Source organism: Salmo salar, chromosome ssa15, assembly GCF_905237065.1.
Source record: "Salmo salar chromosome ssa15, Ssal_v3.1, whole genome shotgun sequence".
In the NCBI taxonomy this organism is placed as follows: Eukaryota; Metazoa; Chordata; class Actinopteri; order Salmoniformes; family Salmonidae; genus Salmo; species Salmo salar.
Genome location: NC_059456.1, coordinates 89,589,854 through 89,616,195, shown reverse-complemented (window position 1 = coordinate 89,616,195; position 26,342 = coordinate 89,589,854). Strand labels below are relative to the sequence as shown.

The 26,342-nt window shown below is 42.0% G+C and overlaps 2 protein-coding genes across 7 annotated transcripts in view; one reads left to right on the top strand and one right to left on the bottom strand.

The window, feature by feature from the left end:
• ptpn22 (protein tyrosine phosphatase non-receptor type 22) overlaps nt 1–12,235 on the bottom strand; it is a 32,686-nt gene extending 20,451 nt beyond the window's left edge. The window contains exons 1-7 of one of the 5 annotated variants that reach the window (XR_006759294.1): nt 11,732–12,232; nt 4,634–4,742; nt 4,463–4,539; nt 4,268–4,363; nt 3,617–3,655; nt 3,400–3,471; nt 2,937–2,996 (exon numbers count right to left, since the gene is read on the bottom strand). Coding sequence is in view for 4 of the 5 variants with exons in the window: in XM_045696257.1 (XP_045552213.1) it covers nt 2,937–2,996; nt 3,400–3,471; nt 3,617–3,655; nt 4,268–4,363; nt 4,463–4,539; nt 4,634–4,742; nt 11,732–11,857 (579 nt within the window). In the remaining variant the exon portion in view is untranslated. Of the gene's footprint in view, nt 1–2,936; nt 2,997–3,399; nt 3,472–3,616; nt 3,656–4,267; nt 4,364–4,462; nt 4,540–4,633; nt 4,743–11,731 lie in introns of all 5 variants that reach the window. The other 4 variants (XM_045696257.1, XM_014146799.2, XM_014146798.2 and 1 more) reach the window with 4 other exon arrangements.
• A 1,548-nt stretch (nt 12,236–13,783) lies between these two features.
• LOC106572573 (natural cytotoxicity triggering receptor 2) lies at nt 13,784–25,677 on the top strand. 2 transcript variants are annotated; one of them, XM_014146873.2, is made up of 5 exons: nt 13,784–13,915; nt 16,070–16,402; nt 16,502–16,813; nt 17,029–17,181; nt 24,790–25,677. In XM_014146873.2, the coding sequence occupies exons 1-5, from the start codon at nt 13,882–13,884 to the stop codon at nt 24,849–24,851; spliced, it is 894 nt and encodes a 297-aa protein (XP_014002348.1). In that variant the 5' UTR covers nt 13,784–13,881; the 3' UTR covers nt 24,852–25,677. The 2 variants fall into 2 exon arrangements, with proteins under 2 accessions (XP_014002348.1, XP_014002347.1); XM_014146872.2 differs by having other exon boundaries at nt 17,029–17,185; nt 24,790–25,676.
• The last annotated feature ends 665 nt before the right edge of the window (nt 25,678–26,342 follow it).

Sequence of the window (26,342 nt, the reverse complement as noted above, 5' to 3'; positions counted from 1 at the left end):
TGTCCGGGTTGGCGCCCCCCCTTGGGTGTGTGCCATGGGGTGATCTTTGTGTGGGTGGGGTTAAACACTGCCACAGTGTTTCCCGACCCCTCCTGTCTCAGCCTCCAGTATTTATGCTGCATTAGTTTATGTGTCGGGGGTTAGGGTCAGTGTGTTATATCTGGAGTATTTCTCCTGTCTTCGGTGTCCTGTATGAATTTAAGTATGATCTCTCTCTCTCTCTCTCTTTCTTTCTCTCTCTCTCTCAGAGGACATGAGCCCTAGGACCATGCCTCAGGACTACCTGGCCTGATGACTCCTTGCTGTCCCCAGTCCACCTGGTCATGCTGCTGCTCCAGTTTCAACTGTTCTGCCTGCGGCTATGGAATCCTGACCCTTACATCGTACGTGCTACCTGTCCCAGACCTGCTGTTTTCAACTATCTAGAGACAGCAGGAGCGGTAGAGATACTCTGAATGATTGGCTATGAAAAGCCAACTGACATTTACTCCTGAGGTGCTGACCTGTTGCACCCTCTACAACCACTGTGATTATTATTATTTGATCCTGCTGGTCATCTATGAACATTTGAACATCTTGGCCATGTTCTGTTATAATCTCCACCCGGCACAGCCAGAAGAGGACTGGCCACCCCTCATAGCCTGGTTCCTCTCTAGGTTCTTCCTAGGTTCCTGCCTTTTTAGGGAGTTTTTCCTAGCCACCATGCTTCTACACCTGCATTGCTTGCTGTTTGGGGTTTTAGGCTGGGTTTCAGTACAGCACTTTGTGACATCAGCTGAAGTAAGAAGGGCTTTATAAATACATTTAATTGATTTAAATAAATTTGATCGATATAAGAAAGCGCAGAATAATATATTTCTTTACTGTAGAAATACTCGTAAACGTTTTGACGTGTAAATGGCCTACTAACATCCACACATTTTTTTGTACCGATATCAGGTTACCTTCAGACGAGTCCTGTTACACTCGTGTGGGTCGTAGAGTGAAAAGGAGAACACCCAAACTGGTCGGACGCTACAGTTTTTATGAGAAGACCGATTTTCAGGATTGTCTCCTGGTCTGACTAACACCGCTGTAGCTCTGCCACCTTCCACCGCAGATGTGGAGGGCCGACATCAGCGGATGTGATGGATTGAGATGCACCCCATGCAAAAAAAAAACATATCTCTAGCTTAAACAGATGGATTTCAATGGGGGGTCTCAAGCAGTGTTGGTTGTGAGTGAGTGAGTGAGTGAGTGAGTGAGTGAGTGAGTGAGTGAGTGAGTGAGTGAGTGAGTGAGTGAGTGAGTGAGTGAGTGAGTGAGTGAGTGAGTGAGTGAGTGGCAGGATACACGTGAGTCTAACTGGGCTAGTCGGTCACCAACCCAGGGCATTAATACTTGCTCTCATAGATGGTGGCTACTTGTGTGTAGTGCCACAGGTCAGCTATTTGTTCACCCACCCACAATTGCTAATAACCCATCCGCAACTGCCCGACTATATGTGATAATGTGAAAATCTGAGGCCCACACCCAACCCTAACCTGATAATATAGACAATGTGCTGTAGGCTACAGTCAAAGACTGCAGAAAGATTTTTTGACAGAACTGATTTAGATATGTTTCTGCTTATAATTTCCGACATTTTGATAGGCTATTTTTTTGTCAACTTGACAATAATTAGATACATGTAGCTTCTCTTTTGTCATTATGTTGCCCTAGAAGACTAAATAAACCCTTTCTCAACAGAATGTCATAGATATATAGAATGAATGCTGCAACCTAGTTAACACCAGTGAAGTTTACTCTGTCATCTTCGCGGAAGATTAGAGACTGGGGAGAAAATACAATACATCAATAAAAAACGGGGAAGATTTTCAGGTTGTAAGGAAAAAGAAATCTGGGAAAAACACCCAACGTGTTTCGGATAAGATTTCAGTTCGGCTTCGATGCATATTTTATGTGGTTGAAATACTTTCAGCTTTTATGATGCTTTCATGATGAAGACAGCACCTTTACCGATGGTATCTAACTGAGCGTTGCATTCTCTCAAGATGCAGAAATAAATAAATCTATTTCTCCGCTCCTGTTCCCAAGTCAACATTTTGCCTATATTTGGTGTATCATTTTATTAAAAGAAATGCTTAAATCTGTAGGAGTTATTATTCAGGCTGTAGCCATATTCGCACAGGACTAGTATTACTAGAGAACGTTGGTTTTGTATTTATTACCCCAGAATGTCCGTTATTCCAGAGGTGCAATGTTTTTTTATGATGCATTTGGCGATGTTCAGTTCATTCGCAGAAAACATATAAACAGAAGCATTAACTGTGAAAGTTGACACATGTAGGCCCTTCATGTATCGGCTATGCGGAGCACTTATTTCAGTTCATCAAATCAGTTATTGTTTTCTTGCTCAAACCGCGAGCAACACCTGTCAAAATCATTTTTCTCAAAACACAGACCGCATGGCTTGGTTTTTGCTCTGACATGCACTGTCAACTGTGGGACCTTATATAGACTGGTGTGTGGCTTTACAAATCATATCCAATCAATGGAATTTACCACAGGTGGACTCCAGTCAAGTCGTAGAAACATCTCAAGGACGATCAATGGAAACAGATGCACCTGAGCTCAACTTCAAGTCTCATACCAAAGGGTCTGAATACTGAATAAATAAGGTGTTTCTGTTTTTTACTTTTAATACATTTGCAAAAATGTCTAACAACCTGTTTTCGCTTTGTCATTATGGGGTATTGTGTGTAGATTGCTGAGGATTTAAAAAAAATGTAATCCATTTTAGAATAAGGTTGTAAATAAGGGTGTAACGTAACAAAATATGGAAAATGTCAAGGGGTTTCCGAAGGCACTGTATGTCTTGTCCGCAGATTCTTCACATGACCGTTTCTAATTATCACTCCTTCTCAGTTTATAATAAGGGTATAAACAGTTCTTACATTACGATAGGTCACCCTCAAGTTTCTGCTCACGTAGTCTCCTTTACTTTCCTCTGAGTCCTGTACACAAACACACAGTGTTGGCAGTTTAGCATTATTTTCACACAGAAAACCTGCAGACGCTATTCTTTCTAACTTGGAAATGACATTAGTATACTACATGTACTTCACACATGAGTAATTATTAATGTTTATGTATATTTCAGGCATATTTGAGCAGAACCCTATAAATTAGAATGCCAGAGGAAAAAGTACTAAGCACATCAAGGGACTTTTGTATATGCCTGTATCTTTTTGTATCTGGCTTTTCAATAAGGTTGTATTCATCTACCATTCATGACTACTGCTAACTGTAGTGTTGATAACATAGTTATGTTTAGGAGGCCGGTTGTCTTGTGAGGACAAGAGAACCAACCAAAGCAGGAAGTGGTCAGAGAGAGGGAAGAAGTAGCCTACTACTCACGCAGTAAATAGTAAACGGGTCACAAACAAATGGCTCCTCTTGCTTCTCCGGCCAGTAGCGTTCACACTTTTTCTACAAAAGAGTATGTGGGTCACATTACAAACAATCTGTCTTCAATGAGCAACAGGCTACAACACTGACCTAATATTAACCACAGTCTATGACTATGAAATGCAGTGTAATAATATAGTAAACATGAGCATAGAGAGTGACTTACCCTGCCCATCTCATACTCCCTGCAAGCCATCACTATGACCTGATAGAAGACAAGATCCCCATCAGTGCAACATCACCAGAGAGAGAAAGACAGGGGGATTGTTCCACCTCAAAAGCACAAAAAATAGGATTTCGACACCCACCATCTCAGATTGTTCTGAAATCGTGGATGATCAAACAATACTCAGAGCCACAGTTCAATACTACTTGTCAAGCATAGAGAACTGATAATATATCTAATCATCAACAACAAAAATCTAATCTATTTACTCGTTGTTGGGGTGGGATTGGCGTGAAGTTTGGGGGGTCGGTGGATGTCTTATTCATTGTTAGAAAAAAGTTTGGTCCAAATTGGATGTTTTATACTATAATCATTGAATAATATATTAATCATATGAATTAAAATGTGTTAGCTTAATTTTTCAGATATCAAATTATATTTCAACAACATAATGTTTTAGGAAAGGTTATCCTATCTGTTTAACTACAGAAACAATTTCAGAACAATCTGAGATGGTAGGTATCATGGCTTGCTGAAATGTCATGGAACAACCCTAGAGAGAGAGAGACAGAGAGAGAGAGAGAGAGAGAGAGAGAGAGAGAGAGAGAGAGAGACATACACACAGAGATTGACAGGCAGACAGAGTGGTACCTCTATGTTGTACTCCCAGAGCATCCTCCAGAAGTCCAGCACGGTGTGGGGTAGAGGGCCCTGAGTGGCAATGTAGGCCCTGGCCCCTGACACTCCCTGGGGTACAGAGCATATGGTCACACACACTGGGACTCTACTCCAGATACTCTTCTATTGTGTCTTCTAGTATACCAAGATCAAGTCCTGCCACCCTACCTTAATGAAGCTGGCATTGATGTAGTCATTGTCATTCTTGGAGGTGGTAAGGGACAGCTTCACTCTGCTGTGGTCAACTGAGGGGAGATGAAGACAGTATTGTAGTGAGGACTGCATAAATATACCACTTCAAAACACTACATTAGACTGTAACTGTAAAACGTGACTTACAGGGAACAATGTCCTTGTATCGGTTCTTCTTCACATTCTCCTGCTTTTCCGCTACTTTGGTGGGGTAGGTTTTGTCAGTGCGGTACTTGGTGGACTGGAGTTTGAGCCTCTGTAACAGTGAGAAAGAAGTGAGGAAAATATTAGAAAATACTAGGCATATATTTGCAGGTGCAGGAGGGAAGGGGTTATCTCAGTCTATCACCCAGACCTGTGTGGCTAAATATAAGGGTGTCTAAACACCGTGTTCCTCTGGGGAACTGGAAGTAAGTAGCCATACAGCCAATGAGATTGCAGTTGTCACAGTTCCTATGTCTGAGTCTAGTAACTCTTCAAAGGGTTCTCCTATGGATTCAGTTTTATGTTCTAGATAGCACCTTTGTTTCTGAGTGTAGAGTCAGTGTTATAATCACACCCATGTACTGTACACTCAGTGGGTAACACTGTGACACCATACCACTGCCAAAGCTTAACGTCAGCTCAGCGTTCAACACCATAGTGCCCACAAACTCATCACTAAGCTAAAGACCCTGGCACTAAACAGCTCCCTCTGCAACTGAATCCTGGACTTCCTGACGGGCTGCCCCCAGGTGGTAAGGGTAGGCAACACTGGGGCCCCTCAGGGTTGCGTGCTCAGTCCCCTCCTGTACTCCCTGTTCACCCACGACTGCGTGGCTGAGCATGACACCAACACCATCATTAAGTTTGCTGACGACACAACAGTGGTAGGCCTGATCACCGACAACGATGAGACAGCCTATAGGGTGGAGGTCAGGACAACAACCTCTCTCTCAATGTGAGCAAGATAAAGGAGTTGATCGTGAACTATAGGAAAAAGTATTGAGTAGCTTGGATGAAAAACATGCCCAAAGTAAAATGCCTGATACTCAGGCCCAAAAGCCAGAATATGCATATGATTAGTAGATTTGGATAGAAAACAGAAGTTTCTAAAACTGTTTGAATGATGTCTGTGAGTATAACAGAACTCATATGGCAGGCAAAAACCGGAGAAAAAATCCAACCAGGAAGTGGGAAATCTGAAGTTTGTAGTTTTTCAAGTGATTGCCTATCCAGTATACAGTGTCTGTGGGGTCATATTGCACTTTCTAAGGCTTCCACTAGATGTCAACAGTCTTTAGAACCTTGTTTCAGGCTTCTACTGTGAATGGGAAGAGAATAAGAGCTGATTCAGTCATGTGTCTGGAAAATTGGCATGAGCTCAAACATGCGCGCGGCCGTGAGAGCGAGCTGCCTTTCCTTTCAATTCTAAAGACAATGGAATTTTCCAGTTGGAATATTATTGCAGATTTATGATAAAAACATCCTAAAGATTGATTCTATACATCGTTTGACATGTTTCTACGAACTGTAATGGAACTATTTTGACTTTTTCGTCTGGGTGTGTGTGCTGGACTAAACGCGCAAACAAAATGGAGGTATTTGGACATAAAGATGAACTTTCTCGAACAAAACCAATATTTATTGTGGAACTGGGATTCCTGGGAGTGCATTCTGATGAAGATCATCAAAGGCAAGTGAATATTTATAATGTTATTTCTGACTTCTGTTGACTCCAAATGGCGGGTTTTGATGTCTTAGCGCTGTACTCAGATTATTGCAAAGTTTGTTTTCGCCGTAAAGCTTTTTTGAAATCTGACACAGCGGTTGCATTAAGGAGAAGCTTACCTATAATTCTGTGCATAACACTTGTATCTTTTATCAAAGTTTATGATGAGTATTTCTGTAAATTGATGTGCTCATTCACCGGGAGTTTTGGAGGCAAAACATTTCTGAACATTACACGCCAATGTAAAATGTTTTTTTTTATATAAATATGAACTTTATTGAGCAAAACATACATGTATTGTGTAACATGAAGTCCTATGAGTGCCATCTGATGAAGATCATCAAAGGTTAGTGATTAATTTTAGCTGTATTTCTGGTTTTTGTGACGCCTCTCCTTGCTTGGAAAATGGCTGTGTGGTTTTTCTTGTCTAGGTGCTGTCCTAACATAATCTAATGCTATGCTTTCGCCGTAAAGCCTTTTTGAAATTGGACACTGTGGTTGGATTAACGAGAAGATTATCAGTGGTGTATAATACTTGTATGTGTGAGAAATTTGAATGATGAGATTTTTGTTGTTTTGAATTTGGCGCTCTGCTATTTCACTGGTTGTTGGCGGGGTGGGACGCTAGCGTCCCACATTTCCTAGAGAGGTTTTAATAGGTGTTGCCTGACTTAGATATGTTTAGATAACTTAGATAATTTCCCAAATTTTGGTCGTCTATTTGTTAGTCAACTTGACTATAATTAGATACATGTAGCTTCTCTTTTGTCATTACATGTTGCCCTAGAAGTCTAAATTAACCCTTACTCAACAGAATAATGTAATAGATCGATAGAATGAATGCTTCAATCTAGTTGACATCTTTGAAGTTTTCTCTGTCATCTTTCAAGGTGCAAAGATGTTTAGGGACTGGAGAGAAAATACAATAAAGCAAAATGTCCAAATGACATCAGTTTGACCTATTGTAAGGAAAAAGAAAGCTATGAAAACCACCCAACCTGTTTCTGATAAGATTTCAGTTCAGCTTCGATGCATATTTTATGTGGTTGAAATACTATCAGCTTTCATGATGAAGACAGCACCTTTACAGATGGTATCTAACTGAGCATTGCATTCTCTCAAGACGCAGAAATAAATAAATAATTTTCTCCACTCCTGTTCCCACATCCAAATTTTGCCTATATTTGGTGTATAATTTTATTGCAAAAAATACTTAAATCTGTGGGTGTTATTATTCAGGGTGTAGCCATATTCGCACAGGACTAGTATTACTAGAGAACGTTGGTTATGTATTTATTACCCCAGAATGTCCGTTATTCCAGAGGTGCAATATTTTTTCATGATGCATTTGGCAATGTTTAATTCAATCCCACAAAATGTAACAAAAACATTCACTGTGAAAGTCGATACGTGTAGGCCCTTCATATAGAGTGCATTCGGAAAGTATTGTTACGTTACAGCCTTATTCTGAAATGTATTAAATTGTTTTTCCCCTCAACAATCTACACACAAACCTCATAAAAAATGTTTTAATCACGTTTACATAAGTATACAGACCCTTCACTCAGTACTTTGTTGAAGCACCTTTGGCAGCGATTACGGCCTCGAGTCTTCATGGGTATGACGCTACAAGCTTGGCACACCTTTATTTGGGGAGTTTCTCCCATTCTTCTCTGCAGATACTCTCAAGCTGGATGGGGAGCATTGCTGCACAACTATTTTCACGTCTCTCCAGAGATGTTAGATTGGTTTCAAGTCCGGGCTCTGGCTGGGCCACTCAAGGACATTCAGAGACATGTCCTGAAGCCACTCCTGCATTGTCTTGGCTGTGTGCTTAGGGTCGTTGTCCTGTTAGAAGGTGAACCTTCACCCCAGTCTGAGGTCCTGAGTGCTCTGGAGCAGGTTTTCATCAAGGATCTCTCTGTACTTTGCTCCGTTCATCTTTCCCTCAATCCTGACTTGTCTCCCTGTCCCTGCCACTGAAAAACATCCCCACAGCATGATTCTGCCACCTTTAGGTGCCTTTTGGCAAACTCCAAGCGGGCTGTCATGTGCCTTTTACTGAGGAGTGGCTTCCGTCTGGCCACTCTACCATAAAGGCCTGATTGTTGGGGTGCTGCAGAGACGGTTGTCTTTCTGAAAGGTTTTCCCATTTCCACAGAGGAACGATGGAGCTCTGTCAGAGTGACCATCAGGTTCTTTGTCACCTCCCTGACCAAGGTCCTTCTCCACCGATTGCTCAGTTTGGCCGGGGGGCCAGCACTAGGAAGAGTTTTGGTAGTTCCAAACTTCTTCCATTTAAGAATGATGGAGGCCACTGTGTTCTTGGTACCCTTCCCCAGATCTGTGCATCAACACAATCCTGTTTCGGAGCTCTACGGAGAATTATTTCGACCTCATGGCTTGGTTTTTGCTCTGACATGCACTGTCAACTGTGGGACCTTATATAGACAGGTGTGTGCCTTTCCAAATCATGTCCAATCAATTGAATTTACCACAGGCACCTGAGCTGAATTTCGAGTCTCATAGCAAAGGGTATAAATACTTATGTAAATAAGGTATTTCTGTTTTTATTTTTAATGCGTTTGCAAAAATGTCTAAAAACCTGTTTTCACTTCGTCATTATGGGGTATTGTGTTTAGATTTATGAGGGGTACATTTTATTTAATACATTTTAGAATAAGGCTATAACGTAACAAAATGTGGAAAAAGGGGTCTGTATAGGCTATGCGCAGCACATCTTTCAGCTTATGTAATCAGCTGTTTTCTTGCTCAAACCACGAGCAACACCTGTCAAACTCAAACATTTCTCTCAAAACACAGGGATGTCTATTCACATGGGACTAGTATTAATCAGGTCTTTGGACTTTGCCAAAAACAGTAGTTTATTCTGGTTAGTCAATGTCCAGATTTCAGTTTCCGTTAAACCCATCTAAACAGTAGGCCACAGATCCCTTGACATGCTATAGGCCTATTTGAAGTCCCGTCATGTGACTGTTGAATTTGTATAGAGCCTCACAATCATCACACATAACATAGCCGGCACTATTATCTTCCTCTTTAACCACTTCCCCCAACTCTTTTCCAAACATTACTTTTCGGGTCCTCCCTTCTCTTTATTTTCAACTTTCCTTTTGCAGCTTGTGTCTTATTGAATTAAACATCGACAATGTCCTTTTTGCCTCCGCGGATTGACGTTAACTTTTTCTGCCCTTCCCAGAAGCTTTATTTGGCGATTGGCTGTGTAGGCTATTTGGCGAGCGTAGGCTACAGTTAAACCCTAACGTTTAGGCTTATGCAGTAATACCAGATAGCCTAAAATAATGAAAGAAAAACCTCAATGTAGACTATATAAACTGCACAATAATTACATTTATGGATTTTTTAAGGTATTGCTTCTCTTTATTCAACCCGCCTGCCACCCACCCGCCCTTCAGCCACACAATATTGAATTATCCTAATCCCGTACGGGGACTGCGGGCTATGAGTCAACTCGCTCATCACTAGTGTGCATGTATGTGTGTATGTGTGTATGTGTGTGTGTATGTGTGTGTGTGTATGTGTGTGTGTATGTGTGTATGTATCTGTGTATGTGTATGTGTGTGTATATGTGTGTATGTATGTGTGTATGTATCTGTGTATGCGTGTGTGTGTGTGTATATGTGTGTGTGTGTATGTATGCGTTTGTGTATGTATGTGTGTGTGTGTATATGTGTGTGTGTGTATGTGTGTGTGTATATGTGTGTGTGTGTGTGTGTATGCATGTATGTGTGTGTTTATGTGTGTGGGTGTGTGTGTGTGTATGTGTGTGTGTGTGTATGTGTATGTGTGTGTGTATGTGTGTGTGTATGTGTGTATGTGTGTGTGTTTATGTGTGTATATGTGTATGTGTGTGTGTGTGTGTATGTATGTATGTGTGTGTTTACGTGTGTGTGTGTGTGTGTGTGTGTGTGTGTGTGTGTATGTGTGTGTTTATGTGTGTGTGTGTGTGTGTGTGTGTGTGTGTGTGTGTGTGTGTGTGTTTATGTGTGTGTGTGTGTGTATGTGTGTGTATGTGCGTACAGGGTGGTGAGGCGGGGGGTTTCTGCATCAGTAACATCAAATGTGCCTGTCGATCATCGTACTTGTATGGGGGCCTTCAGAAACAGGCAGCAGTGCAATAAGAGGAAGCTAATAAGCAGTAGTTGGGGACTGACTGACACAATCCATACAGAAACAACCCATACAGAAACTACCCATACAGAAACAACCCATACAGGAACAACCCATACAGAAACAATCCATACAGAAACAATCCATACAGAAACAACCCATACAGGAACAACCCATACAGAAACAACCCATACAGAAACAACCCATACAGAAACCACCCATTCAGAAACAACCCATACAGAAACCACCCATACAGAAACCACCCATACAGGAACAACCCATACAGAAACCACCCATACAGAAACCACCCATACAGGAACAACCCATACAGAAACAATCCATACAGAAACAATCCATACAGAAACAATCCATACAGAAACAACCCATACAGAAACCACCCATTCAGAAACAACCCATACAGGAACAACCCATACAGAAACCACCCATACAGAAACCACCCATACAGAAACAACCCATACAGAAACAATCCATACAGAAACAATCCATACAGAAACAACCCATACAGGAACAACCCATACAGAAACAACCCATACAGGAACAACCCATACAGAAACAATCCATACAGAAACAACCCATACAGGAACAACCCATACAGAAACAATCCATACAGAAACAACCCATACAGGAACAACCCATACAGAAACAATCCATACAGAAACAACCCACACAGGAACAACCCATACAGAAACCACCCATTCAGAAACAACCCATACAGAAACAACCCATACAGAAACAACCCATACAGGAACAACCCATACAGAAACAATCCATACAGAAACAACCCATACAGGAACAACCCATACAGAAACAATCCATACAGAAACAATCCATACAGAAACAATCCATACAGAAACAATCCATACAGAAACCACCCATTCAGAAACCACCCATACAGAAACCACCCATACAGAAACCACCCATTCAGAAACAACCCATACAGAAACCACCCATACAGAAACCACCCATACAGAAACAACCCATACAGGAACAACCCATACAGAAACAACCCATACAGAAACCACCCATACAGAAACCACCCATACAGGAACAACCCATACAGAAACCACATAACAGAAATAGTATGTCTCTGAACATGGCGTTCTTTTGTGAAATTCTTCTTGGACAATTGGCAGAGTTCTGCTCAGTGGAATAACAGTATGGCTTATCACAACAGCACTCTCTCTTTGTCCACACACACTCACATAAAAACAAATACACTCCCTCACATGCTCTCGAAGTTTAGACAAACTGTAAACACTCAGCATCACAGGACAGGTGAGGTCTGCACCACTCCAACTCATAAGACTAAATCCACTTTTTTATACAGTGAGAAAAGTGATCAAATAAATAGATGAACTCACCGAGAACTCCCCTGTGAAGCCACTCTCCGCTTCCTCCTCCTCAGCCTCCTTGCTCTCCACTTGAGCCAGGAAGCCCCTCAGTATCCAGGCTTGCTGCTCCATGGCTGGGCTGCTGGGGCTACACATGTGCTGCTGCTGCCTGGCATGTCAGGACACAGAGGGCCACGGGACCATGGACAGGGGGCCCGCCGTCAGGTTCCGGGTGGCTGGGGGTGTCTCTGTTCCAAGGGGCCAGGTGAGAGGCACAAGGCACTGTCAGAGCTGTCGTCAGTTCAAGGAGGCAGCAGCAGCAAGCTAGAAGGTTCTGTGGTCAGATAAAAAAAAATATCACCACACCCCCTTGTGTCTCTCTCACTGGGTCCTAGAGCCAGCCATGCTCCGAAGCACCCCCCCCCCGGGGGCCAAGTTTTGTTTTTTGCCCTAGCACTACACAGCTGATGCAGATAATCTAAGTTTGATGATTAGCTGGTTATTTCAGTCAGCTGTGTAGTGCTAGGGCAAGAACCAAAACGTGTACCCAAGTTTGGGAAACCCTGCCCTTGAGCGTGCCGGAGGCGGTCCAGCCTGTTGAACCACATTCAGGACATGCAGCCAGGAGGAGAGAGGGAGGGCCAGGAGGGAGGGGCCAGGAGGGAGGGGTGGTGCGGAGTCAAGGTGAAGGCTGGCTAGATCCTGTAAAACTGGTAACTCCCTCTCTCTTTCTGTCTGGCTTTTTCCCCCACAGTCCAGCTGGTCCACCGACCGTCAGGCACTAAGCAAAGTGACAGTCCATTACCATTTCGGATTCATAACTCCTGAAACATCCATGTTAATCTCACCTTATTGAAATATCTGGTAGAATTGTAGAGATGCTATGGGGCTAAAGCTGTCTAAACAGTTCCTATTGGATCTACTGCAAGAGAGCGAGAGAGAGCGAGAGAGAGAGAGCGAGAGAGAGAGAGAGAGAGAGAGAGAGAGAGAGAGAGAGAGAGAGAGAGAGATGGAATCAAAGTTCCAGTACCAGTTGTACTCATATTGATAGTGTCATGTCTCTATAAACAATATATTAGTACAAGTACTTACTTGGTACATTCACTTTCCCTCTTCTGCTTGTATTGACTATTGTCAGACCAACTCCTGTGTTGTTGCTTGTGTGTGTAATATCTGTGTGTGTAATCTCTGTGTGTGTGATTTCTCTGTGTGTAATCTCTGTGTGTGTGATCTCTGTGTGTGTAATCTCTGTGTGTGTAATCTCTGTGTGTGTGATTTCTCTGTGTGTGTGATCTCTGTGTGTGTGATCTCTCTGTGTGTGATCTCTGTGTGTGTAATCTCTGTGTGTGTGATTTCTCTGTGTGTAATCTCTGTGTGTGTGATTTCTCTGTGTGTGATCTCTGTGTGTAATCTCTGTGTGTGTAATCTCTGTGTGTGTGATCTCTGTGTGTGTGATCTCTGTGTGTAATCTATGTGTGTGTAATCTCTGTGTGTAATCTCTGTGTGTGTAATCTCTGTGTATGCCATCTCTATTTGTGTGATCTCTGTGTGTGTAATCTCTGTGTGTGTGATCTCTATGTAGGAAATCTCTGAGTGTGTTACATTTTCAGCATCTGGATTTTACTTTCTCAATAAAGTAAAATTCAAAACCAAAGAATCAGATGTTGGCAGTGATCACCAATCAACAGGTTCCCCTTTCTTTATTATATACTTGGGTGACACATAGTGGAAGGTCTATAAAATTGCATAATTGAATGGTCCTGGAGCAGAATGGTTCAAAATAGTAGTACTCTCTACCCCCGACAAATAACTATTTGAAGCAGCATAGACCTATACATTTTAATGTTGTATTGTATGATTATGTATTATGGATGATTAAACCAAAACCAAATTCATCTGAGCCTAATACTGTATATCAGTGAAATTGAACAGGGTGAATAATGCCAATTGGATCTCGTTATAGAGGGTCTATTCACATCCTACATGGCGATACATTTTGCACACCTCTGAAGCTCTCTGAGCAGAGGAGGATGCCACACTAACCACAGTCCATTTCGGTGACATCCTGTCTCATTATCAAACCAACACTTCATCTTACAATAACCTCGTTCACAGGTTTAATTGCTATTGTATAGGTTCAGAGATAGAGACGGCTGGTAGAAGACATTAGTCTTACCAAGATGAGGGTCCTTTATCTCCTGTTGCTGTGTCAAAGTAAGTATATTTTAATCAACTTTTAAATGTAGTAATTACAACGTGTTTACAGTTCCTTTTCAACCAGTTTGTTTGAAAGAAATGTCCTGTTTTCATGCCCTCACAATTGTACATAACATTACTTGATATCAAAGGGATGAACATATATACAGTAACAGTAGAATTCCTCTGAAACTGTATTCAGCATACTTTGTCCTACTTACGCCTGTCTGTGAGTACATAATGATATCAAACCACAACTGTGTTGATTTTTCCTCGGTCTGATTAACGCTCACACCCTTTTTTCCAATCATATACATTATCATCATCAACAGGGTTGCCATTATATACAGTACCAGTCAAAAGTTTGGACACACTTACTCATTCAAGGGTTTTTCTTTATTTGTACTATTTTCTACATTTAATTTTTTTTACATTTTAGTCATTTAGGAGACGCTCTTATCCAGAGCGACTTACAGTAGTGAATGCATACATTTCATACATTTTTTCCCGTACTGGCCCCCATGGGAATTGTAGAATACCAGTGAAGACATCAGAACTATGAAATAACACATATGGAACCATGTAGTAACCAAAAAAGTATTAAACAAATCAAAATATGTTTTATAGTTGAGATTATTCAAAGTAGCCACTCTTTGCCTTGATGACAGCTTTGCACACTCTTGGAATTCTCTCAACCAGTTTCATGAGGTAGTCACCTGGAATGCTTTTCAAATAACAGGTGTGCCTTGTTAAAAGTTAATTTGTGGAATTTCTTTCCTTCTTAATGCGTTTGAGCTCATCAGTTGTGTTGTGACAGGGTAAGGGTGGTATACAGAAGATAGCCCTATATGGTAAAAGACCAAGTCCATATTATGGCAAGAACAGCTAAAATAAGCAAAGAGAAATGACAGTTCATCATTACTTTAAGACATGAAGGTCAGTGAATATGGAAAGTTTCTTCAAGTGCAGTCGCAAAAACCATCTAGCTCTATGATGAAACAGGCTCTAATGAGGACCGCCACAGGAAAGGAAGACACAGAGTTACCTCTGCTGCAGAGGATAAGTTCATTAGAGTTACCAGCCTCAGAAATTGCAGCCAAAATAAATGCTTCACATAGTTCAAGTAACAGACACATCTCAACATCAACTGTTCAGAGGAGGCATGAATCAGGCATTCATGGTCGAATTGCTGCAAAGAAACCTCTACTAAAGGACATCATTAAGAAGAAGAGACTTGCTTGGGCAAAGAAACACGAGCAATGGACATTAGACTGGTGGAAATCTGTCCTTTGGTCTGATGAGTCCAAATTGAGATTTTTGGTTCCAACCGCTGTGTCTTTGTGAGACGCTGAGTAGGTGGACGGATGATCACCGCATCTGTAGTTCCCACCGTGAAGCATGGAGGAGGAGGTGTGATGGTGTGGGGGTGCTTTGCTGGTGACACTGTCAGTGATTTATTTACAATTCAAGGCACACTAAACCAGCATGGCTACCACAGCAATCTGCAATGATACACCATCCCATCTGGTTTGCGCTTAGTGGAACTATCATTTGTTTTTCAACTGGACAATGACCCAATACACCTCCAGGCTGTGTAAGGGCTATTTGACCAAGAAGGATAGTGATGGAGTGCTGCATCAGATGACCTGGCCTCCACAATCACCCGACCTCAACCCAATTGAGATGGTTTGTGATGAGTTGGACTGCAGAGTGAAGGAAAAGCAGCCAACAAGTGCTCAGCATATGTGGGAACTCCTTCAAGACTGTTGGAAAAACATTCCAGGTGAAGCTGGTTGAGAGAATGCCAAGAGTGTGCAAAGCTGTCATCAAGGCAAATGGTGGCTTTTTTGAAGAATCTAAAATCTAAAATATATTTTAAAATAAAAATAGTAAAAATAAAGAAAAACCGTTGAATGAGGAATTGTGTCCAAACTTTTGACTGGTATTGTATATACTGTATATGAGGTAGATATGTACCTGCACAGTATATTTTCTTACACCACTGATGATGACCATTTACTGCATACAGAATACTATCCAGTGTACATCAGCACACAGAAAATGCTATTTTCAACCTGCAGAACATCTTTTAAAATATATTCTATAGGTCTGAAAGGGCTGTTGACCAACAATGATGATTTATCTAACTATTTGTTGTGTTTCTTTTCCCAGCAAGTGTCCAGCTTCAGTGTGACAAAACAGTAATCCAGGCCAATGTCGGGAGTAGATTCAGTCTGTTCTGCCAGTACCAAACAAACCGGTACCTCTTCAGTAAGAAGTACTGGTGTCGTGGGGAGTCTAGGTCAACCTGTGTTATTCTAATGGACTCCGATCACCTCACCAACAGAGAGCTCAGACACAGGTCTCAGATCATAGATGCACAGCGAAGGGGGTTGGTCATCATCATGACAGATCTCAAGTTAGAGGATACTGGAGTGTACTGGGTTGGGATTGATAAAATCTATGCTGATATCATGACTTCCATCAATCTAATTGTGACATTTGGTAAGATAATTTTTGCTCTATACTTTTACTGACAAAAGTTTCCCCTTCCCTTTTTCTTTTGCATTGTCCAAATAACATCTCGCTATCTCTCTCTCCCAGTGGCAGTGTCCAAACCCATGGTATGGCCCCTAGGTTCCATGGGAGACACTTGCTGGGGCCAGCCTGTGACAGTGCACTGTGCTAGTGCACAGGGCACAAGTGTCCAGTACACCTGGTACCAATCCACCCAACCCCAGGACATCCAGTTTCAGAGCTCAGCAGACCTGCACCTACACTGTGGCATTGTGGAAGAAGACAGCCAGTACTACTGCACTGCCAGCAACGATGTGAGCAGCCAGCATAGTGGGATGGTTTCGCTGCAGGTTCTGAAGCCCTCTGAGGAGGACTGCATCTATAGTTTTGCTATGGAGGGTAAGTGCTGAGAAAATACTTTTGAATGTGGTTGATTAAGTAGGAACAAATCACATCAGCAAAACTAAAACTAAAACACATCAGCAAAACTACATACTAAGTAGACACCCAAGTTCATTTATCCTAAACATGTAGCTTCTCATGACAAATAAAGTTTAAAGTAAAGTATAATAACTATTTCCAATCCATGCATATGTACTTTTCAACACCACCAGGCCAGAGTAGCTATGACTGTAGTGACAGACTGAAGACAAGCACATCCACACCTCTGCGTTCTACTGGCCATCTGACAGAAGAACCCTATCAACCTGGAACCAACAGCAACCTGTCCTCAACAGTCAATCAAACACACCAGGATCGGCATTACAGTAGGTCAGAACCGTGTCACCTCTGTGTCACCTCTGTGTCACCGCTGTGTAACTTCTGTGTAACCTCTATGTAACTTCTGTGTAACCTCTATGTAACTTCTGTGTAACCTCTGTGTAACCTCTGTTTAACCTCTGTTTAACCTCTATGTAACCTATGTGTAACCTATGTGTAACTTCTGTGTAACCTCTATGTAACCTCTGTGTAACTGCTGTGTAACCTCTGTTTAACCTTTGTGTAACCTCTATGTTTATCTATTTCCACCAGATCCACATTAGCACACCTTGAGCTGAAGCATGTTACCCAGTAACATAATGTGACATGTCTTGAAGAAGCAGTGCAGCTAGACTTCCTTTGATGTGATCAGTCTGTCAGCATGTTATGTCTGTTGTTTGGTGGCAGTGTAGCAAAGGTTTGCATAAAGAGGCACAGTGCAGTAGCGCTGTTAAGAGGTTGCATATATTTTAGTTGTCCATTTTCAAGTACAGGATGTACTGTGCACTCTTAAAAACTGTACTGTGTATGCTGCTGTAAAAAAGAGATCTGAAGACTACTACTATGTATGGGAGAGTGGGGTAAGGGGTGGAAAATGGGTAAGTTAAGCCACACTTGTTTCTAGGAAACCATACAGAAAATGTACCATTTGACCAAATATTTAGAAAGAGGTCATTTCATATAGTTTGTGTAGGAAGAAACCACATGGAAAAAGTGGTAATCAAGTTGGGTCCAAAAAATTGATTTTTACCAAATGAAATTAATTTATTGTGTTAGAGGTTTCATGATGCTTGTATCTAAACCAAAGTAGATCATTTTAAGATTGTTCTATACATCAGTTTGGGTCTCTATAAGCATCAATATGAGGTCCTAAACCTAGAATGAAAGGGCATCGTTGTAGCTGTGTCCTGTGTTGGCTAATATAGTCAAAATGTTTGCCTTGGGATAAGTTGATCTAACCGTTGAGCCAATGGCAAGTGTTTGTTAGGTGTTGAGCCTGTTAAAACATGCTTAAAATGATTCAAATACCTACATGTGATTGTGATTGGGTTGAATTGTGTTTGGGAAATAAAGATATAAAAATAAGGACCTCTCGAGTGGCGTAGCGGTCTAAGACACTGCATCGCAGTGCTAGAGGTGCCACTACAGACCTGGGTTTGATCCCGGGCTGTATCACAACTGCCTGTGATCGGTAGTCCCATAGGGCGGCGCATAATTAGCCCAGCGTCATCTGGGTTAGGGGAGGGTTTGGCAGGGGGGGGCTTTACTTGGCTCATTGTGCTCTAGTGACTCCTTGGGACGGCCGGGCGCCTGCAGGCTGACCTTGGTCTTCAGTTGAACGGTGTTTCCTCCAACACATTGGTGCGGGTGGGTGTTAAGAAGCTCAGTTTGGCGGGTCATGTTTCAGAGGACGCATGACTTGACCTTCGTCTCCCGAGTCCATTGGGGGGTAAAATACAACAACAAAAGATATATAAATAAAAGAGTTGGTGTTTTACCCAATAAATTACTGGAAGTTTATATATATATTGAGTGCTTATTATTATAGTTTACAGTTTGTTCGCCGTTAGTCAGCACCTCTACACTAAATAATTTTCTCTGGGTGTACGCCAGCTCATGCTTTTTATTATGGAAATCAAAATAGACATGGTTTTAAAAAGGTAGTGGTAATATTTCATTCAGTACAGAAATTGGCTGTTAGCCAACAATAGGGTCAACATAGGCCTCGCTGCTTCCTTCGTTGCATTGAGCCAATTTCATATTTTGTGTATGTGCATTGCCTAAACATGTTGTGGAGGTAAGCTTGGGGTAAGCTCTGTACATTTCAGCGTGTCTACATAATTTGGTGCTGAATGAAGCTAGCTAAACAACCTGATAAATGGACACTATACTTCATCTCAAAAAAGGCTACAAGCTCATGTAAAGTTGGCAACTGAAATATGTGGAGTTATTGCTGAAAAAGATTAAAGATTATCTAGACACTTGGAGACTTCCACCGTGTTTGGTTGCTAGGTGAAGACAGGTTCCTGGGTCCAGAGCATTTGAAAATGACTGCCCCCTCTCACTGAAGCCATGGAAGTTCAAGGCCGACCGCTGTACTGCAGGCATTGTTAGCAGAAAACAGTACCCCCTCCATTATGGTAAATGGAAAAATGGCAATCTTCGTGGTCAATCGTTGTGTAATAAAAAATAATAATTGGAAGACAGTCATGGTACCAATAACTGCTTCTAATACACCAGATGTATGTCGGTGAGTAGCTCAAACTGTGTGTGTCTCCATTAAACGCCATCTTAACTGACTTAATATGGCATCAATGCACTATTGTCTTCACAGTGCATTTGGAAAGTATTCAGACCCCTTCTCTTTTTCCACATTTTGTTACGTTACAGCATTTAAAAAAAGCCATTGCTTAAAGAAAAAAATAAGCAAACACATTTGGTGTTTTCCAAAAGGCATGTGGGAGACTCCCCAAACATATGGAAGAAGGTACTCTGGTCAGATGAGACTAAAACTGAGCTTTTTGGCCATCAAGGAAAATGCTATGTCTAGCATAAACCCAACACCTCTCATCACCCCGAGGACACCATCCCCACAGTGAAGCATGGTGGTGGCAGCATCATGCTGTGAAGATGTTTTTCATCGGCAGGGACTGGGAAACTGGTCAGAACTGAAGGAATGATGGATGGCGCTAAATACAGGTAAATTCTTGAGGGAAACCTGTTTCAGTCTTCCAGAGATTTGAGCCTGGGACGGAGGTTCACCTTCCAGCAGGACAATGACCCTAAGCATACTGCTAAAGCAACACTCGAGTGGTTTAAAGGGAAAACAATTAAATGTCTTGGAATGGCCTAGTCAAAGCCCAGACCTCAATCCAATTGAGAATCTGTGGTATGACTTAAAGATTGCTGTACACTAGCAGGAACCAATCCAACTTGAAGGAGTTAGAGCAGTTTTGCCTTGAAGAATGGGCAAAGATCGCAGTGGCTTGATGTGCCAAGCTTACAGAGACATATCCCAAAAGACCTGCAGCTGTAATTGCTGCAAAAGGTGGCTCTACAAAGTATTGACTTTGAGGAGGTGAATAGTTATGCACGCTTAAGTTTCCTGCTTTTTTGTCTTATTTCTTGTTTGTTTCACAAAAACTATTTAGCATCTTCAAAGTGGTAGGCATGTTGTGTAAATCAAATGACACAAACCCACAAAACATCTATTTTAATTCCAGGTTGTAAGGCAACAAAATAGGAAAAATGCCAAAGGGGTGAATACTTTCGCAAGGCAATGTACATGGGGGTACCGATACAGAGTCAATGTGCGGGGGCACTGGTTAGTTGAGGTAATATGTACAGTCGTGGCCAAAAGTTTTGAGAATGACACAAATATTAATTTTCCCCAGGTCTGCTGCCTCAGTGTCTTTAGATGTCAGATGTTACTATGGAAGACTGAAGTATAATTACAAGCATTTCATAAGTGTCAAAGGCTTTTATTGACAATTACATGAAATTGATGCAAAGAGTCAATATTTGCAGTGTTGACCCTTCTTTTTCAAGACCTCTGCAATCCACCCTGGCATGCTGTCAATTAACAACTGGGCCACGTCCTGACTGATGGCAGCCCATTCTTGCATAATCAATGCTTGGAGTTTGTCAGAATTTGTGGATTTTTGTTTGTCCACCTGCCTCGTGAGGATTGACCACAAGTTCTCAATGGGATTAAGGTCTGGGGAGTTTCCTGGCCATGGACCCAAAATATTGATGTTTTGTTCCCCGAGCCACTTAGTTATCACTTTTGCCTTATGGCAAGGTGCTCCATCATGCTGGAAAAAGCATTGTTCGTTACCAAACTGTTCCTGGACGGTTGGGAGAAGTTGCTCTCGTATCATGTGTTGGTACCATTCTTTATTCATGGCTGTGTTCTTACGCAAAATTTAGAGTGAGCCCACTCCCTTGGCTGAGAAGCAACCCCACACATGAATGGTCTCAGGATCCTTTACTGTTGGCATGACACAGGACTGATGGTAGCGCTCACCTTGTCTTCTCCGGACAAGCTTTTTTCCGGATGCACCAAACAATCGAAAAGGGGATTCATCAGAGAAAATGACTTTACCCCAGTCCTCAGCAGTCCAATCCCTGTACCTTTTGCAGAATATAAGTCTGTCCCTGATGTTTTTCCTGGAGAGAAGTGGCTTCTTTGCTGCCCTTCTTGAAACCAGGCCATCCTCCAAAAGTCTTCGCCTGACTGTGCATGCAGATGCACTCACACCTGCCTGCTGCCGTTCCTGAGCAAACTCTGTACTGGTGGTGCCCTGTTCCCGCAGCTGAATCACTTTAGGAGACGGTCCTGGCGCTTGCTGGACTTTCTTGGGCGCCCTGAAGCCTTCTTCACAACAATTGAACCGCTCTCCTTGAAGTTCTTGATGATCCGATAAATGGTTGATTTAGGTGCAATCTTACTGGCACCAATATCCTTGCCTGTGAAGTCCTTTTTGTGCAAAGCAATGATGACAGCACGTGTTTCCTTGCAGGTAACCATGGTTGACAGAGGAAGAACAATGATTCCAAGCACCACCCTCCTTTTGAAGCTTCCAGTCTGTTATTCGACCTCAATCAGCATGACAGAGTGATCTCCAGCCTTGTCCTCATCAACACTCACACGTGTGTTAACGAGAGAATCACTGACATGATGTCAGCTGGTCCTTTTGTGGCAGGGCTGAAATGCAGTGGAAATGTTTTTGGGGGATTCAGTTCATTTGCATGGCAAAGAGGGACTTTGCAATTAATTGCAATTCATCTGATCACTCTTCATAACATTCTGGAGTATATGCAAATTGCCATCATACAAACTGATGCAGCAGACTTGGTGAAAATTAATATTTGTGTCATTCTCAAAACTTTTGGCCACGACTGTACATGTAAACTCAGCAAAAAAAGAAACGTCCCTTACAGAATCCTGTCTTTCTAAGATAATTTGTAAAAATCCAAATAAAAGATCTTCATTGTAAAGGGTTTAAACACATGCTTCTTCAATGAACCATAAACAATTAATGAACATGCAGCTGTGGAACGGTCATTAAGACACTAACAGCTTACAGAGAGTAGGCAATTAAGGTCACAGTTATGAAAACGTAGGACACTAAAGAAGCCTTTCTACTGATTCTGAAAAGCACCAAAAGAAAGATACCCAAGGTCCCTGCTCATCTGCGTGAACGTGCCTTAGGCATGCTGCAAGGAGGCATGAGGACTGCAGATGTGGCCAGGGCAATAAATTGCAATGTCCGTACTGTGAGACGTCTAAGACAGCGCTACAGGGAGACAGGATGGACAGCTGATTGTCCTTGCAGTGGCATACCACGTGTAACAACACCTGCACAGGATCGGTACATCCGAACATCACACCTGCGGGACAGGTACAGGATGGCAACAACAACTGCCCGAGTTACACCAGGAATGCACAATCCCTCCATCAGTGCTCAGACTGTCCGCAATAGGCTGAGAGAGGCTGGACAAAAGGCTTGTAGGCCTGTTGTAAGGCAGGTCCTCACCAGACATCACCGGCAACAACGTCGCCTATGAGCACAAACCCACCGTCGCTGGACTAGACAGGACTGGTAAAAAGTGCTCTTCACTGACGAGTCACGGTTTTGTCTCACCAGGGGTGATGGTCATTCCCCCCAGAAATGTCCGGGAACTTGCAGTTGCCTTGGTGGAAGAGTGGGGTAACATCTCACAGCAAGAACTGGCAAATCTGGTGCAGTCTATGAGGAGGAGACGCAATACTGACTGTTACTTTTTATTTTGACCCTCTCTTTGTTCAGGGACACATTGTTCCATTTCTGTTAGTCACATGTCTGTGAAACTTGTTCAGTTTATGTCTCAGTTGTTGATTCCTGTTATGTTCATACAAATATGTTAAGTTTGCTGAAAATAAACACAGTTGACAGTGAGAGGATGTTTTTTGTTGTTGCTGAGTTTAGGTGGAGTTATTAAAGTGACTATGCATAGACGAAAACAGAGAGTAGCAGTGGAGGGGGTGAGGGGGGGCACTGCAAATTGTTTGGGTAGCCATTTGACTAGATGCTCAGGAGTCTACCCTCTGTAGTGCCTTGCGGTCAGAGGCCAAGTAGTTGCCATACCAGGCAGTGATGCAACCAGTCAGGATGCTCTCGATGGTGCAGCTGTAGAACCTTTTGAGGATCTGAGGACCCATGCCAAATCTTTTCAGTCTCCTGAGGAGGAATAGGTTTTGTCCTGCCCTCATGGTGTGCTTGGTGTGCTTGGATCATGTTAGTTTATTGGTGATGTGGACACCAAGGAACTTGAAGCTCTCAACCTGCTCCACTGCAGCCCCGTCGATGAGAATGGGGGTGTGCTCGGTCTTCTTTTTCCTGTAGTCCATAATCATCTCCTTTGTCTTGATCGTGTTGAGGGAGAGGTTGTTGTCCTGGCACCACACGGCCATGTCTCTGACCTCCTCCCTATAGGCTGTCTTGTCGTTGTCAGTGATTAGGCCTACCACTGTTGTGTCATCGGCAAATGTAATGGTGTTGGAGTCGTGCCTGGCCGTGCAGTCATGAGTGAACAGGGAGTACAGGAAGGGACTGAGCACTCACCCCTGAGGGGCCGCTGTGTTGAGGATCAGCATGGCGGATGTGTTGTTACCTACCCAAGCCACCTGGTGGCAGCCCGTCAGGAAGTCCAGGATCCAGTTGCAGAGGGAGGTGTTTAGTCCCAGGGTCCTTAGCTTATTGATGAGCTTTGAGGACACTATGGTGTTGAACGCTGAGCTGTAGTCAATGAATAGCATTCTCACATAGGTGTTCCTTTTGTCCAGGTGGGAAAGGGCCATGTGGAGTGCAATAGAGATTGCATCATCTGTGGATCTGTTGGGGCAGTATGCAAATTGGAGTGGGTCTAGGGTTTCCGGCATGATGGTGTTGATGTGAGCCATGACCAGCCTTTCAAAGCACTTCATGGCTACAGACGTGAGTGCTATGGGTCTGTAGTCATTTAGGCAGGTAACCTTAGTGTTCTTGGGCACAGGGACTGTGGTGGTCTGCTTAAAACATGTTGGAATTACAGAGTCGGACAGGGAGAGGTTGAAAATGTCAGTGAAGACACTTGCCAGTTGGTCAGCGTATGATTTTTTAAAATAATGTCTGAGTATTGGAGTGTGCCGGTGGCTATCACTATATTTTAAAAACAAGAAAATGGTGCCGTTGGCTTTTCTTAATATAAGGAATTTGATATGATTTATATTTTTACTTTTGATAGTTAAGTATATTTTAGCAATTACATTTACTTTTGATACTTAAGTATATATAAAACCAAATACTTTCATACTTTTACTCAAGTAGTATTTTACTGGGTGACTTTTACTTGAGTAACTTTCTATTAAGGTATCTATACTTTTACTCAAGTATGCCATTTGGGTACTTTTTCCACCACTGGGCATTGATGAAGGTGTCAGTTTTCAAATAAAGGATGTACTGTGAACTCTTAACAATTGTACTGTGTATGCTGCTGTGGGAATTAAATATTTAGACTACTACTGTATGTAATGTGGAATTTCATTTTCAAAGAGCGATTTTCAATCATAACTCTTTTTGTTTGTTTTTCAGGGCATGGGCATTGTTGCCTGTTTGGTATGAGGTCCTGCGCTGGCTTTTCCTGGTTACTCTGATAGCAGCTGTGTGTCTTGTGCACAAGTGCAGACCTACACAAGTGTGATTCAACAGTCTATGAAAGTTTCCTTTGGCAAACTGACCACTTTGTTTTACCTTAGTCGCAGATATATGTACTTTAGCTAACTCCTTTGTCATTGTCGTCATATAACAACATCCTTCAGAGACATTAAAAATATAGAACTGGCTATCTACATCAAGGTAAATAGGTGTATCTACTTACCTATACAAAGGCTAAAGGTAGGATTATATTATATTTCATATATTTTAAATTGTTTTGACACAAAAGAATAGTTTAAATATAGGTGCCAGTGAGGATGTGAAGAGTTACAGTTAGCCACAGGAGGGCAGTAATGATTGTGTTATGGAAGTTTGAAACATCACATGTTCAATATGGCTTACATTATGAAAGGACCTTAAGTGATATCATGGAATCCTAAAATAAACATTTGTATTTCTTATCATGATGTCACAATCAACTAATTGCTCAGTAATATTGTTTTTTACAGAGAGGGAGTTTATTTTTATTTTTTTACCTGAGACAGATACTAATTCCCTACCCAATAGCCACCAGATCCTGTCTGGTCTGCAGGGGGGATGTGTTATTTTATCATATATTTTAGCGGCAAAATACATAGTCTTGTTCATACATTTCCATCAAATATTTGTCTTAGGGTAGGCCTATTCATTTGCCTGTATTGATCATCTGTAATGAATACTCAGGGAGAAAAAGGTGTAGATTCACACACAGAGCGCGGCCGGTGACTATTTCGCCTTTGCAGAAGGCAGGAATCGTGGTCACAGGCAGGCAATGGTCATACACAGGTAGGCAAAAAGGCAGGTGAATCAAAACTAGGACTGAAGGCTATAACTGGTTCTCACAAACGAGCTAGAAAAAGGCTTAGTAGAGAGAGTCAAAATGAACAATACCTCACAAAGGCACAAACAGAATGAACTGAATTAAATAAGGAGCTGATGAGACCAACTAACACAGGTGAAATCAATGAACAAAAATGAAAGACAGGGCTACGTTCAAGAACACAAAGTAACAGGGCTACGTTCAAGAACACAACGAAACAGAACACAAGGTTGACTAAGGAAATACAGAACCTTACATGTAAACCATATCTATTGTGACAGTAAAACAGGAAGTCTCCTCCTTTACTGTGAATGATATCATAAAATAAACTAATGTTGCTTTATGAGTCAGGTGACTTTCATTGCATTTCTCAGGAACTCATAATGCGTATGTTCTTCCTGTGATTGATTAACTCGTCTGATGACTTTCTCGATCAAGCTTTTATTGCCCTGTATAATGTTGGTCAGAGACACCGATAATATTTTCCATCAAGAAAAAGCCAGAGAAAAGTAAATGGAACTGAATGAGCTTAAGTCAAAATGACACTTTATGAAATAATCTGTAATGGATAAATTATTACAATTTAGTTTGTTACAACGGAAAAATACTGAGTTGTGTGTCACGTGGTGAT